General features: G+C 36.0%; 2 protein-coding genes across 4 annotated transcripts in view; one reads left to right on the top strand and one right to left on the bottom strand.

The window, feature by feature from the left end:
* LOC127855772 (peroxisomal carnitine O-octanoyltransferase-like) overlaps nt 1-16,263 on the bottom strand; it is a 53,167-nt gene that overhangs the window by 17,640 nt on the left and 19,264 nt on the right. For all 3 annotated transcript variants that reach the window (XR_008037728.1, XM_052391575.1, XM_052391574.1), the window contains exons 12-21: nt 16,052-16,196; nt 14,851-14,975; nt 13,487-13,668; nt 12,257-12,384; nt 11,483-11,688; nt 8,554-8,667; nt 7,852-7,953; nt 6,041-6,124; nt 5,404-5,511; nt 4,059-4,189 (exon numbers count right to left, since the gene is read on the bottom strand). Coding sequence is in view for 2 of the 3 variants with exons in the window: in XM_052391575.1 (XP_052247535.1) it covers nt 4,059-4,189; nt 5,404-5,511; nt 6,041-6,124; nt 7,852-7,953; nt 8,554-8,667; nt 11,483-11,688; nt 12,257-12,384; nt 13,487-13,668; nt 14,851-14,975; nt 16,052-16,196 (1,325 nt within the window). In the remaining variant the exon portion in view is untranslated. The remainder of the gene's footprint in view (nt 1-4,058; nt 4,190-5,403; nt 5,512-6,040; nt 6,125-7,851; nt 7,954-8,553; nt 8,668-11,482; nt 11,689-12,256; nt 12,385-13,486; nt 13,669-14,850; nt 14,976-16,051; nt 16,197-16,263) is intronic.
* Nucleotides 845-1,737, top strand: LOC127855773 (cerebellin-3-like). Its single transcript, XM_052391576.1, has 2 exons — nt 845-979; nt 1,274-1,737. Exons 1-2 carry the CDS (start codon nt 871-873, stop codon nt 1,714-1,716), a joined length of 552 nt encoding a protein of 183 aa, XP_052247536.1. The 5' UTR covers nt 845-870; the 3' UTR covers nt 1,717-1,737.

Here is a 16,263-nt window from a genome sequence, read left to right as displayed (position 1 = left end):
CACATTTATTTTCTAAACAATAATATGTCATATGTTGTAGTTGTCTTTTTTTTCCTAATCAATGATATTTCATGTGTGTCTGTCTAAAAGACAAAATGTGTGTTATGTATTGGTGTAAGAAAATATTGTTTAAATGTTTTACTTGTTATAGACCTATTTGTGTATGTTAGTTTAAGAAGGCCACATTGTAAAAAAGTATTGCTTCATCTGCATAATATGTATAATGCGTCATTGTCTTTATGTGTAATCTTCTGTTGATAAAGCTTTTATTATTATTATTATTATAATCAATAATATTTCATGTGTGTCTATCTATGTGTGTTATGTATGGGTGTAAGAAAATATTGTTTGAATGTTATACTTATTATAGACCTATTTGTGTATGTTATTTTAAGAAGGCCACATTGTAAAAAAGTATTGATTCATTTGCATAATATGTATAATGTGTCATTGTCTTTATGTGTCACCTTCTGTAAATAAAGCTTTTATTATTATTATTATTATTATTATGTTATATCCTTAAAAATCAGATGAGCACTACTATTTACCTTATGAAAAACAATTGAATATTTAAGCACATGTAAAAATATTAAGGGACTCCTCATTGAGAGCACTAAATATATATTGGCAGGGTAGATTGCTAAAACATATGCTTATTTTGCACTTACAAATTTTTTTTTGTTAAAATGTGATATTTGTATTAACGCTGTCTTAAAGAAACCTGTGTAGAAAGCATAGCGCATTAAGCATGACGTGTTTCAGTAAATGATCAAAGATTTACGAAACGTTTTACAATACTTCATGTGCTTTAAACACTTATTTAGTGCATCTTGTCTTGTTGCAGTGGCGGATCAGAGCAATTGGATAGAAATGCTCCAAAAGACCACAGACGAACTTGCGAAACAGAACCTTATCAATAACGACCATGCAAAGAAAGTCGACAACATCATTTCAGAATCAAATCTTATGAACAGTCAAGGTAGCGATCATATGAAAACATAAATATTTGTAGAGCAAAATATGCTTAGTTTGTAAATAAATATAATTATACAGAAATCGCGTTAATTGTGTGAGTGTGTGTTGTGTTATAATTAACAATTTCTTACAGTATAGTAGTTACGCTTTGTTCGTACTCGATCATTTGTTTTGAATTTATACCCTGTGCAGCATCATTTCAGTCATATATTGTCAATATTCAACCTTTTAGCATAATCGGTAAGAATTAAAATGCAATTAAAATTCTTGTTCTACCAGAGAATCTTTTTATTTACAGAACCGTTACATGCGACAAAGTCCAAACGCCAAGAATCATCTTTTCCTGTTGTTGCGTTTACAGCTGTCAAGACAGATATTCAAAATAATGTCGGCGTTAACCAGAATATCTTCTTTGACAACATTGTCCTAAATGAAGGAGGAGGATTTCATCCACAACACGGCTTATTTATTGCTCCCGCAAGAGGAATCTACTTTTTCACAGCCACCGTTCTTCATCCGCCCCAAGCCAACATATACCTTCATGCTGCGATTACCCACAATGGCCAAGATGTAGCCCTATTGCACTCCGCTGCAAACATCTGGGATCAAGGGACACAAACCGTAATTCTGAAAATCGAGCCAGGAGACGAAATCTGGGTCAGAAATGTTCACTATGGAGGCGAAATTGTTAATGGCTGGTCCTACACAACATTTTCTAGCAATCTTGTCAATGCCCTTTGAATAAATATTTCATAAATGTAACTTGTTTTGGTGTTGTGTTGTTTGCAAAACATAAATAATGCATTCTTTTGTGCATGCTCAGATCTGTGATCTTTTCAAACGACCAAGTAATGCCTACATGTAGATATATTTTGCACAAACTGCATATATATAAGTCGCGATCTATGATAACCCGACATAATTCTCTTGCGTACAGTATCGTCATAGATTAGCCTGTGCAGTTTGTACAGGCTATTCAAGAACGACATTTTCCGCCCAGACTGGAATTTTGTTAACAAGAGACTTCCTTTAAAGAAAACATTCCTCAAAGGCAAAAAGTATCATCCCAGATAAGCCTGCGCGAAGCACACGGGTAAATATGGGACGATAACTTACGCAAATGTTTTAAGCCGGCTCAGATTTATGGAACTTGATCCATAACCCCCAAAACGTGTTAAATTTTCAGTTGAATACCTGTAGTCAAAACAGTGATATAGAAATAGTGCACGCTAACCGTTACCACAGCAGACGCAGACGCCGATATTTAGGGTAGAAGTATTGCTCGGACTATTCAGAAGTCGAGCTTAATAACCCGAATACCGTCAAATTTGGCTTGTTTTTACAAAAAAGAGCAATAAAACTGGTAATTCTAGCCCGATGTGTTTTACATTTCACAATATTGTTTGATTGATTATTGAACAACTGTGCAAAACTGATGAAGATTTGAGGGAAAATGAGTTCAAGAGCCAATGGTGAAACCAAAAGACATCCCGTTAAGAGACAAGTGAATAAAATGAGAGTGAACTTGACATTTTGATACAGGACAAAAAAAAAGATAAGAAATCTTAAGAAATATCGTTTCTGCGCATAACATGAATATCTTCTCAACATTGCGAACCTGTTGGTAAAGTTATTATCCCTTTGAATGATGTTTTATTTTGTAAATAGTGTTTCGTGCCCATATTTTGAGCGTTGGCCTTGACAGTTCAGCGATTGAAACAGGCATTGCAAGCAACACGTTGTTACTTAAAGGTTAACAGGTGCGGCAAGTTCTTTTACAATTTCCTGATGCATTCTGAGTTAACGTCTGTACAAAATGAAGTATGCTCGAATATGATCTTTAACCCAATAAGTGTACCTCGCCCAAGAAGCATTGTACTCGTTTACGTCTTAGACAAAATATACAGATTCTTCAGAAGACAACGACTGAAAGTAAATGATAAACAATGTCAGACGTGATTGTTCAGTTTGAGACTGCAATGGTTGAACAAATAATATGACATATTCGTTCTGACTTAAGTTGCAGGCGCCTATGAACAATTAATAGAGCAAACTCGATATCTTTAACAACCACTTTTTTCAAAATGAAATTCCTCTATACAATCAACATATTGTATATGTATTTACTGAACAAGTCGCTTGTTTTTGCTCTTCAACAGTCGATGATATTTATAATCACATCTTGCTCGTGTCAAGAGGGTGGTTCACCTCAGTTTAGTTGCAAGGAATAAGCAATAATTTATATACATGTAGTCTTTTACAACGGCAGGTTACTTGTTTTCTATACACATAGATGGAAAATAGTGTTATTTATCCTGCTACAAACCATTGACAGAACCTTAGATTGTAAAAGTAAATTGCAGTAATCGATACAATTGTTTAGTAGCGTGCAACTGCTTCATGGTGTTTTGACGTCTTTGTAAGAGTATAGATTAAACAGTGTTCTAACGGTAAAAGACGAAAAAAGTCTATTCGTAGACAAGTTAAAATAATGTACAGCTAACTGTTCGTTATTGCGGTTATTACAAACGGCTTGTCATTCCGATGCTTGATATCCGAGGCTAGTGCTTTCGTGGCCTACGCATCGGTGAGCGTGATACTTTAAAGGGGCCTTTTCACAGATTTTGGCATGTTTTGAAGTTTGTAAACAAACAAGAATATAATCAAAGAAGTTAAAAAAGTAAACCTCAACGGGATTCGAACCACTGACCCTTGGAGCCATGGAGAAAAAGTCTGCCGCTCTATCCACTAGACCATCCGCTCTTAAACTATCTAATGCATTTTTACCTGATATATGCAATCCACGTAGTATCAAAAAATACAACGACAACAACAGAATTCTCCAAATTATTCAATCGTTTCGCGTTGCAACGCTTTATAATTTTCAGGTTTTTAAATAGTCAAAAGATGCACATAATGGATATTTTAGAGCATGGCAAATGTTCAGTATTTATGTTTCCTCACAAATATCATAACTTCAAGGAAAATTTGCGAATCTGAAACATTTTTTTTTTCAATTTTGTCCATTAACCAAAGCGTGAAAAGACCCCCTTTAAACCCTTTATCAAAAAGCATGCAATTACCGCCCGTGTCGTTTGAAGAAGGCGTACTGGATAGCTAACTGGACATGCGTGTCGGGGTGAAGCTGCATGGAGCGCAGAAAAGTCTTGCCGTACGAAGTGAATGTTAGGGTACAACATTCAAGATTATTTGCCTGAAACGAAAAAAGCATGTGTATAAAATATACACGCCCCGACTTGCAGCCAAACTCTTATTGTGCTTGTGCAATTGTGGAGATTTTTTTTAAATAGTACATACACTAATATAACATTCGTGCATGAAAATTATGGTCAAGCGTCTGTAATATTAACTGATAATTGATAAACGTATACACATATAATACAGAACAAGTATTGAAGACAGATTTAGTTATTTATCTGTCTTATAAAAATGCTTTCGGGTTTGTAAACAAGAGATGCTTGTGTGACCCTTCCCCAACTTATATAAATTTTGACTTATGTAAATATCCTGAATTTAGAAATCAGCCAGCACTTAAAATAAAAAAAGGCAGCCCAACAGTCATCTTTAAAGCATGCAGATATTCTTTTGACTTTGAATAATTCCCTTCATTTTGAGCATGCACGATTCACTCCAAACATATGAACATCTTCTTCTTGGCATTATTTTTTCTGAAAATCTTTCAATTTGCATAGGAGATATATAGTATGCACAAAACAATAATCTATTGATTTTAATTGTGATATTCATCAGGCGTCACGGATTCATGCCTCCTCAAAATCACCCGATGACATTTACATTGTATATAAATTTCATTAAGAACTTTCAAGGGGTAAATGATATACTGAGTAGACACAAAAAGGAAGGCTCAGACGTTCTACATTCAAATGTCAACAGTGTGCCATCTATACACTGCCTAGAATATCACTGTAGCCAGGTTTCATAAAAGGTTATTGGAAATACAGAACTAAAAAAGGCTCAAACTTTTGACCTTGAAGAACGACATTGATCTTGAGTCGGCGTGACTGACTCATGCTTTCTGCATAATGTCTAAATGGCTTAAAAATTCTACTAATGATATATCATACTGACAATCATAAAGCTTGTAAATTTGCTTATTTAATATGTATAAGACTGGAATAAGAGGCTGAAACATTTGACTTTGAAGTTCGGCCTTGACCTTGAGTCAGCATCTCCGCATCGTTTCACTGACCTGATTTATTCATTGTTTCATGAACAACCTCAAAAAAGTTTAGGTATTAAGCATACCCACAACTATAAGCTCCCACTTTAGACCTTGATCTTGAGTCGGTATGGAAAATTCACGATTCACATATAAAAAGTTGTTTCATGACATTGAATCGATTGATTGGCAATACCCATGTATTTCTTTCAATAATCTTTTCTTACAATCTTGCTGTAGACCTGAATGGCATTGCTTATTCCATGGGTAACGCGATCGTCTACGATGAACTTCAGTTCCTTCGGATAGTCGAATGAACGGATCTCCTGACTACCCTGAACAAAACGGAATATAAACAGTTGTACTTTAAATTATTACGCTGTTTCTTATAATAATTTACTTAAAGGGACATTTTCACAGATTTTGGCATGTATTGACATTTGTCATTAAATGCTTTAAATTTATAAATGTAAACATTTGATATAAAAAGCCCCATTATAAAACACAAGAATAAAAATAAAGAAAGAAAAAAGTAACCATCAATTGGGCTCGATCCACTGACCCCTGGAGTAATAACCATATCAGTGAGAAATTATTATTAATGAATGGCAGAACATGGTTCCTGTCAGGCATGAACAGTAACAGAGCGGAGACAAAATCTGGACTGACGGATAATTCAAACACCCAATAATCAATTGATGGAACTTCCTACTTTTATGTGCCCCAAGGAAGGGGAAATAAAAATTCTGAAATATCGTCCGTACTAACATATGGGCTCCAACCCTATCCCGATCCAAATTAACTCTATATAGCCTTGTGGTGCATTTGCCAACAGACCATGCAGAAACGTTCAAGAGGCTCTACCTGCCACTTTCCTTTACATTTCATAATCTGGAGGTCTCCATAGTATATACAGACCACCAACACCATGGCATCCATAGGGGTGTGCTGAAAGGTACGAGAGACAAATAATAATTCACTATTGGTTACACTACTAGTTAAACAAATCAAATCTCAAATGATGCAACGTTTGATGCTTATATACTTAACAAGACGAAAAATCCCTCAGATGAGACACAAATGAACTTTACTGTTCTTAGAAGCTTTCGTTAGTTGATGTTACTGTAGAAATCGACCGAGATACCATTTGACAAATGTTCTGTTCACGTTTCACGATGACTCAGCAGACAAAGTGAGTTTTAGCGGGTTTGCAAGGTTGCACTATTGCACTATTGCTTTATAAGGAATGTAGCCACATCCCTGGTGGTCATGATTTTCAGGTGGCCTGTTTGATCTGGGCGAGATTTTAATAGCTGAGATGTACTTAGCATTATGCTTCGACAAAATAAAGAATTTACATCTTTTAATAGTGTTCAAAATGGTGTTCGAAAGATATTTCAGGAAAACTGCCCCTGTCCCTGGCGGCTAAATTGTTCAACGGACTGGAACCATAATTGTTCAACGGACTGGAACCATAATTGTTCAACGGACTGGAACCATAATTGTTCAACGGACTGGAACCATAATTGTTCAACGGACTGGAACCATTTTCGATTCATGAAGGTTCGAAAATGTGACTTCTATATTGACTTCGTGTTTTCGCTATAGCCCTTAAAGGTAAACACGGCCATCCCCTCGCGGCCAAGTTTTTTAAACGGGACAGAACCCATTTGTATTTCACCTGAGATAACATACAGATGTTCTGAGCAAGTTTCTTACATAGTGGCATCGTCTTTGAAACGTAATATAACACTTTCAAATTCGGCCAAGGTATCTTTAAGGCAAATATTCTTACAAATGCTCATGCAGATTGGGTTACATGTATAAATATGACTGCTAGTATCCCAAAGGTAAATATTGATGAAAATTGACTAAAAGTGGTTGCCAACAAGGCACAAATGGTGATCATAAAAACAACCAACTGAAATAACCAATGAGTGTTTATTACCTATCTTATTCTTAACCCAACATGCAAACACGTATGTTCCCTAGAATTACTGTCAACTTTCCCCCAAACCCTAGAAACGTCAAGTCAATGAGCCAAACAATTCATGTTTCAAGACAATTAGACGTGTCTTCTAAATTATGCATATAAAGGTGATAAAAAGGGGATACAATCATCCAGATAAAATCCAGGACTGGTCCATTTTGGACAAAGGGGTATAAATTGAACAGTTGTCCACTGAATGTTGTTATACTTATAAGCCTTGTCTTGTTATTTTGCTATGTTAGTCTTTAAATATCACGTGACACCTGTGGAGTTTTTAATTTCAACCACATGGGCATGATTTGATAAACAATACAGAGGAAAATTTTACAATTCTACACAACATATATATGAAAAAAAACGACCCGTTCATTTTTTAGCTCTGGTGCAACGGACCACAATGATCTAAACAACTTAGTAAGAGGGTCACCCAAGGATCATTCCTATGAAGTTTTGTTAGAATGTGCCCAGAGATTCACGGCGGGGTGTCGTAAGAAGAAAACGCACGCACACACGGACCTCCGGACAACACGGTATACTTAAAGCTCTCCATGGCCACAATGTGCTCAAGTGAGCTAAAACGGCACAGGTTGTGCTAAGATACAATGGTTTCAATCTTCGTTATCTATATTTACAAACAAAGTTATACATGAAGTTATTTATTTACGAGTAAATAATTTGCACTCACATCGCAGTTGGATGCAGTCAGGCCATTTTTGAAGTAAATTAGGCTCAGAGATTTGTCAAACCAACGATTTCTGGAGTCACCCGCCAACGCTAACTGGCATACCTGCGATACAGTTCAAATGAATAGACGCATTACTAGTTCAAAGGAAGTATATAATTACAAATACTAGTGGTTAAAATTAATTTGTTAAGTGTAGATTATATTTATTTTATCCTGTATGAGGAAAGTGTAATGTTCACACTGATTGGATTAAACTGAATAAATGAATTGTCAATTGACATATAAATAAAAAATTTGGTGGTCGATACTCGTGCTGTTCGTGTCAACAACACAGGCGCAATGCAAATCACGGTGTTTGTGAGTTTGATTGGTGATTACCATACCCGATAAGTTGGTGGTCACCATACACGACTGGATTTCTTCCAAGAAATTCAAAGGCATCAGTTAACACGAAATACGTTCAATAAAATATGAATTACCGAAAATTGCAGCTTTAATTAAGGATGATTCTAAACGTTTGAAAGAATGGTAGAATTATTAGGGAGGAGTGGGCTATCACATAACGAAGCCTAAGATATTAAAGGACCTCAAGAATAATAATTTCCAAATACACATCAAAGAATTATATTTATCATCCAGCTCTCTCACATTTAAAATAAAAACCAAACTACAACATCTAGAATTATTATCAAAAAATCTTGCCTCTGTCTCATCTTTTGGTGAATTGTCATCTAGGACCACGCACATGATGCTGCTCTGTATCGCCTCTAGCCTGTTGTAGTTGTCAGGGTGTAGGGACTGCAGGTGACTCCGTATCTATGGAAATAGAGGTTCCTTATTGAATCTCTTTAATTAGCTGTACTGGGCAAAGCTGAGTAGCCCGAACATTACCAAACCAAAAATAGAATAATTTGATTTAATATATACAATTGTGATGAGCAGCACACGTCATGAACATTTGAATACTAAAATATGGAACTTCATATATTTGTTTATGAGTTTTATGAAGTTTTTTAGAGTACCAGTATTTTGCGCCGTGAACATATACACAACGGTTGGTGTCTGGTAAATAAACAAATGTCATTTATCATGGTCGTATTGCTTTTTATAAAGAAACCCAGTTTTATCAAAGAACGTCCGAACTTCGTTGTTTCGAAGTAGACGGAGTGGTTTTTAGACTCAAACATATCTATAGTTCGACTTATCCGAACTGGATATTATTCCCGTGGTGAATTAGGCTTTATGGTTTACTTGCAAACTGATTATATATGTATACATTATGAAAATATGGTAGCCCATTTTGTGCAAACTCTTCAAACAAAGAAAAGCCATAAAATACACACCGCTTTCTAAAAAAAAAAACAAGAAACCGTTGGAGACGGGTGATGCTTCCCAAAGGTTTTTTTTGTCACAATATTGCAATTTATATTCAGATTAAAGGAAACATATTGAGGGGCATAACTTTGGACAAAATAACACGATGGATGGTTTAGCAACTTAAAAATTTCAAAGGGCCATAACTCTCTAAATAAATCATCTAACCAGAACCCACTTATAACATGCGCATCTCCTTAAGGTAGTTAAGCTTCCCATAAAGCTTCATTGAAGTCCAGTCAGGAGTTGGGGAGAAAAAGCCCGGACAAGAATTGCACTATATGTACAGTTTATAGAAAAATTCAAAGGGCCATAACTCTGAAAAATCATCCGACCATAACCGGCTGATAATATGCACATCTCCTGTTGGTAGTGAAGCTTCCCATAAAGTTTCATTGAATTCCCGTGATAAGTTGCTGAGAAATAGCTCGGACAAGAATTGCACTACATGTACAATGGAAAATTTCAAAGGGCCTCAACTCTGTGAAAAATTATCCGACCATAACCGGCTGATAATATGCACAGCTCTTGTTGGCAGTGAAGCTTCCCATAAAGTTTCATTGAATTCCCGAACTAAGTTGCTGAAAAATAGCTCGGACAAGAATTGCACTATATGTACAATGGAAAATTTTAAAGGGCCATAACTCTGTGAAAAATCATCCGACCAGAACCGGCTGATAATATGCACATCTCCTCTTGGTCGTGAAGCTTCCCATAAAGTGTCATTAAATTCCGGTCATTAGTTGCTGAGAAATAGCCCGGACAAGAATTGCACTATATGTACAGTTAATGGAAAATTCTAAAGGGCCATAGCTCTGTGAAAAATCATCCGACCAAAACCGGCTGATAATATGCACATCTCCTGTTGATAGTGAAGCTTCCCATAAAGTTTCATTGAATTCCCGTGATAAGTTGCTGAGAAATAGCTCGGACAAGAATTGCACTATATGTACAATGGAAAATTTCAAAGGGCCTTAACTCTGTGAAAAATCATCCGACCAGAACCGGCTGATAATATGCACAGCTCTTGTTGGCAGTGAAGCTTCCCATAAAGTTTCATTGAATTCCCGTAATAATTTGCTGAAAAATAGCTCGGACAAGAATTGTACTATATGTACAATGGAAAATTTCAAAGGGCCATAACTCTGTGAAAAATCATCCGACCAGAACCGGCTGATAATATGCACATCTCCTCTTGGTAGTGAAGCTTCCCATTAAGTGTCATTAAATTCCGGTCATTAGTTGCTGAGAAATAGCCCGGACAAGAATTGCACTATTTGTACAGTTAATGGAAAATTTTAAAGGGCCATAACTCTGTGAAAAATCATCCGACCAAAACCCGCTGATAATATGCACATCTCCTCTTGGTAGTAAAGCTTCCCATAAAGTTTCATTGAATTCCGGTCATTAGTTGCTGAGAAATAGCCCGGACAAAAATTGTGCACGGACGGACACAGGGACACACGGACGGACAGATGAAGCGGCGACTATATTCTCCCCCAAAAATAAATGTTTGGGGAGCATTTGTTCGTAAACGGTTTATGTATGTCTACTTCAACGCTACTACGCAGAGGTTTTGATATCGAGCAAGCAATCTCGCTACGCAATCATATGAGCCTCGTTCTGATAAAACTGGGCATAATGCATGTGCGTAAAGTGGCGTCCGAGATTAGCCTGTGCAGTCCGTACAGGCTAATCAGGAACGACACTTTCCGATTTTTTGACATTTTTAGTTTCAAGGAAGTCCCTCCTTACCGAAAATCCAGTTAAAACGGAAAGTGTCATCCCTGATTAGCCTGTGCGGATTGCACAGGCTAATCTGGGACGACACTTTACGCACATGCATTATGCCCAGTTTTCTCAGAACGCGACTCATCTCTTCGGAAGCTTGGTTCTGCTTGAGGAGTCCACCTACAAAGGCGGCATGAAGTCACTGAGGTGGCAAACTTTACTGATATTTTTGTTATAAAAATACATTCTTTATGATATAAGAATGATGACACTCGGGAAAATATCTTCACCTAGACTTCAACGAAACATCGACTCAACCGAGTTCGAGATACCGAAGTACAGTTGTAATCCGTCAGTACTTTCTTATTTAGCACAGGATCCACATTGACAAACGGACGGACATGTTAACATATGTGAAGACATACGAAGCGATAGGACTTCAAACATTTTGGGCCTAACAAATTGGAAAGTTAATAATAAATCATCCGGGCTCCAGAGGACCTATTGTTATTTCATCATTTATTACCTGAGCCCATGAGGTCCTATTGTCCCCAGTAAGGGCTCCTATTCCCGGCCCCTCTGGTTCCCGGTCACACTGGTCCCTGACTCGCTGGAACTGGGCCTGCAGTTCAGGGGCTGTTAGGGGCTCACCGCTATCGTCAATCACAGTCATGTTGAATATCCGACCACGGCACAGCACCACGATGTTAGAGGGAGCCTTCCCTTCAGAATCTGGGTATTAATTTTAGACTAAATGCCAAGAGTGTGAATGCTTTTGTGTAAGAAAAAAACATTCTGGCGTTTAAGAATAAATACATGAAGAAATAGTGGGTACCTTCCTTTCAGACTTACATTAATCAACAGATTATATTGCAGAAATTGTAATTTTTGAAAAAACAAATGCAAGAGAGTAGCATCTGAGAGCCACGGCTAACAATCTTATGCGAAAACTTTAAGCGATTCATAATAACATGTGTTAGTTAATACCTTGATATTTTAATTCCTTATAAATATAAAGGCAAATAATGTTTGAACATTTCAGGGTCTTGTGATCGTTTGATTTTCTGATACACATGATTGGGTTGTCCTAAAATAAAAAAATATTTAACTTTCCCAACAAGTACTTATTTATTATATAAATAATATACAGATTCATACTTAACATATTCAAGAACATGTCCAAAGAGTAAGGAAGTAATACACACTTCGTACAATTTTAATTTTGAATTAAAGAGAATGGGATCAGCTAAATTGAACAGAAATCACAAGCAAGATAAACATTAGAAGGCAATGAACAAACCAGTTTTGAAGTATGTCGCCAGATGATCCCTCTGCACTGCAGGTATTCTGCAGGTACTAAACAGCCTACGAAACTGGTCCATAGTCAGATGCTGTCCCCTGCTGTCTTTGTCTGGCTTGACTCTCTCCCTTAAGAAACAAATGCCCGGAATAATATTTATTTTGAATTAAAAGCACAAATAACTTATCATTGAACGAGTAAACAAGATAACCAAATGTTAGATTTGAATTTTAAAATGTTATGCCTTGTAATGTTTATTACTGACCAACTTGATTAAATTTTAGGTTTAAGATAAATAATAAACTTACATTTATGTTCCTTTCAAAATTATTGTTATAAAAAAATCAATATATTAATATGTATTTCTTTTCCAAGCAGATCTGCAAAGTATATGTGAATAAAACTGCAACCTACAAAAAACAAATGATGCGTATAGAATAGTCCTCGAGAAACAGCAATATACGGAATATATCACATAGACAAAGCGTGGAGAAATATTCAATATACCGCTGCTACGAGCGTGTCTTTCTGAATAAGACTAGGGATACATATTGATGGTTAACCCTATTAGCAAACCATACAATGACCTTAGGGAAAAAGTACTGTTATGTCTCATATAATGGCCACTCCTACTTGCATTTTTGTAATTTCGTTATTATTGAAATAAAAAAAACATTTAGCGCTGAATGTTGAATATTTTTTATCAGATACTTCAATCTCAAATATCTTATGAACAAACAACACCACATTGTATCCACTTAAAATTAAAAAACACAAAAATGGGAGAACTACAACAGCAACAACACCACGACCAACAAAAAACCACGAATAACAACATAAAGAACAACTTCATCACGAGCAACAACACTAATCACAACAACAGCTAGAAGAAGAAAAATCCCCAAGAATAACACATACAAAAATACCACAACAACTGCAAAAATACAAGTCACAAATGCGACCTTGACCCTGAGCTCTCACGACGCACTCGTGCCATTTTTCACATTGTATAAAGGACATTATGATTGTTTACATCAAACGATGTATGATCTAATGAACGGACACGACAATGGAAGTTTAAACTTCGATTTTGCATAGGCGTGACTGACACATCTTCAAATCGATTAAATAGCGTAAACATTTGAGGCAAATTTCATGTGAGTCATTCAATGACTGGACAGGCCAATCTTGGACAACACATGCACACAGAGCACGGCCCAACTATCTTACTTCCTAAGGTGGCTCCAGAATCGCAGACTAAAATGTGACATCAGGGCAGCTCTTTCCACCTGGGTTCCGGGTCGTGGCGGAAGGAAATGGTGCATGTAGGGTCCGGGTCCGGCAAAGTTTATATAGGGGCTGATGGGGAGTCTAAAGTCCAGATACGTAAAGTCAAGCCACCATTGCTCCAGCTGTGTGAAAATATGAACGAATGAGGCCTAAGTTGTGTTGATTTCGTCTACCTTTTGTATGTGATTGTTCCGTAACTGTGGATTATGTCAATTTTATATTGTGTATGCTTAAGAGTATTTTTTAAGTATTGGGACATTGGATGTTTTCGTGTGACTTATTCCGATTACTGTCACGAACACAGACATTACAATAAAATAGTTTGAAACACTTCTGGATATATTTCAGGAGGTGTTATTCATCAATGCCATAAAGGAACTATAAGAACTAGTATATCAGTCCATTAAAAATTCATATTTGACCTACGTATAATGACTCAATGTGTGCGATATGAGAGTATTTATTAGAGCCCGTATAGATTACTTTTATGCGACCATATGTGCTTGTTAGATTGACATTTTCTGCTTGGAAACTCTGTAATTAACGTTTTTGGTGTTCATGGGAGCTTTCTATTGTAACACGTACGACATGCATGTCAGGCTATTAGAAATTGGCAATACAAATACATGGGAACATATCTCGAGTAAAGCTCATAGCTGACACGCATATACGGACTCATCGCGACAAATAAAAGCATATTGGAACGCAGATTTTTTTATGGGCTGTTAAGCCTGTCCTAATGTGGCATTGCCCATTGAAGTCGCAATTTGGTTTTTATGATCGAACCTACATGGGACATATGGCCTACTCTATGACATATTTATTAACTTGAATGTTGAAAATCCATGTAAGCCTTGTCGGATATATGTTATCATTATACATAATCATAAATACACTTAATATCAGACTGTAATGATTTAATATAATCATTAAAGTATTAACGTATGGTATTTGTGGAAAAATTGTGTTGCACCTTTGTGTGGCAGATAAGTGGTAAACTCAATATCTTAAAAAAGGGTCATTCTTACAAAATGACCTTGAAGAATAGATCTTATATTATGTTATATCGTTTTCTGTTACTAAGAAAGGATACTTGATGTACTGTCGTACAACCATTATAAGCGCTACCGTTTTCTGCCAATTTACTGTTGAGGTATATATCATGAAATACCCCGGTAAACTCTTATGTTCTCGCTTTACTTCAGAGGTATTTATTCAATATACTTCAATATACACATGTAACTTTTTTCACACAACACAACAATGACAGTTCTCAAACAAAGAACAATGCTAGATAAACATGCCCAGTTTCTGTTGATGCTAGCCCGCTTCACAAGTTGTTTATGAAGGTCTTTTCCAACACCAGAAGCAAACTGCTGCACCAGGATTTCTGTCTGCATGAACTCTGAATCTGTTATATGTGGTCGAACTAAAATGATAATTTCTTAAATGCTAATTAAAGCATCACACATGGCATGTTAAGGGGCTTTTTCACAGAATTTGGCATGTATTGAAGTTTGTCATTAAATGCTTACATTGTACACATTGGATCTAAAAAGCTCCAGTACAAAAACAAGAATAAAATTATAAAAAGAAAAAAGTAAAACTCGTCAGGGCTCGAACCTCTGACCCCTGGAGTCCTGCAGTAAAAGTCTACCCACGTGCCATCTGTGCTCATACATTGAGGCATGTATTTTATACTTTATATAAGCAATCCTCGTAGTTTCACAAAATATAACGACAACAACAGAACTCTCAAAATTATTCAATCGTTTCGTGTTGCAACGCTTTATAATTTAGGCTTTTTAAATCTTCAAATGATGCATATAATGGCTATTTTAGAGCATGGTAAATGTTAAGTTTTACTCTCTCATCACAAATATCATAACTTTAACGAAAATTTGCGAATCTGAAACCACTTTTTTAATTTTGTAAATTTACTTAAACGTGTAAAGGCCCCTTTAAGAACGCTAACCCTCATTACAAATGCAAAATCTCCCTGGGTTTGAACTGGAGACAGTCAAAAATATAAATGAGATTCTAAAATTATTCTTAACAAGTGAACTTTATTTAAAACAGTGCTTATTAATTGGGAATAGTTGAAATCCTTTACACTGTTATGTTATTACTCAAAACGCTTTGACGTAACAATGCAAATGATAGTGAACCACGAAATCCCAAATCTCTTAACACATTTGTACTTTATACATGAAAACACTTAAACACACATTGTGGAGAAAATATCTTGTATACCCTTGCATAGCAAAAGGATACATACTTATACTTTTTTTCTCTAAGGATTTTCTTTTCAAATACATTAGTACTTTTCCCGATCTTCTGACTACGTCAAATTGTGTGTTCTTTTTAAGTTTTTCATATTTTTCAAATAACTAAGATGTACACACTTAACTACATATTTTTAATTACAATTTGGAGTAAATAGTGAAGTAGCTAAATAAAAAACATTCCGTGACATAATTTTAAGTGTTGATATTGTGTACAAACCTGAGTCGAGATATCTGTCAAGAGTGTGTTGCAGGGAAGGGACTGGTAGACTTGGTAGACTACTGTCATACTGAAACGTCTTTTCTGAATCTGATGTGAACAGTGCATCTACATCCATGTTTTTCTGGTCCATCCCTGAATGTATCTGTAGAATACATAAATATATATTAAAGTATCCGGCATTTATTTTTTTATATAACTACATACATACA

This window comes from Dreissena polymorpha, chromosome 13 (genome assembly GCF_020536995.1).
Source record: "Dreissena polymorpha isolate Duluth1 chromosome 13, UMN_Dpol_1.0, whole genome shotgun sequence".
NCBI classification, from domain to species: Eukaryota; Metazoa; Mollusca; class Bivalvia; order Myida; family Dreissenidae; genus Dreissena; species Dreissena polymorpha.
This window is presented reverse-complemented; position numbering and strand designations above follow the sequence as displayed.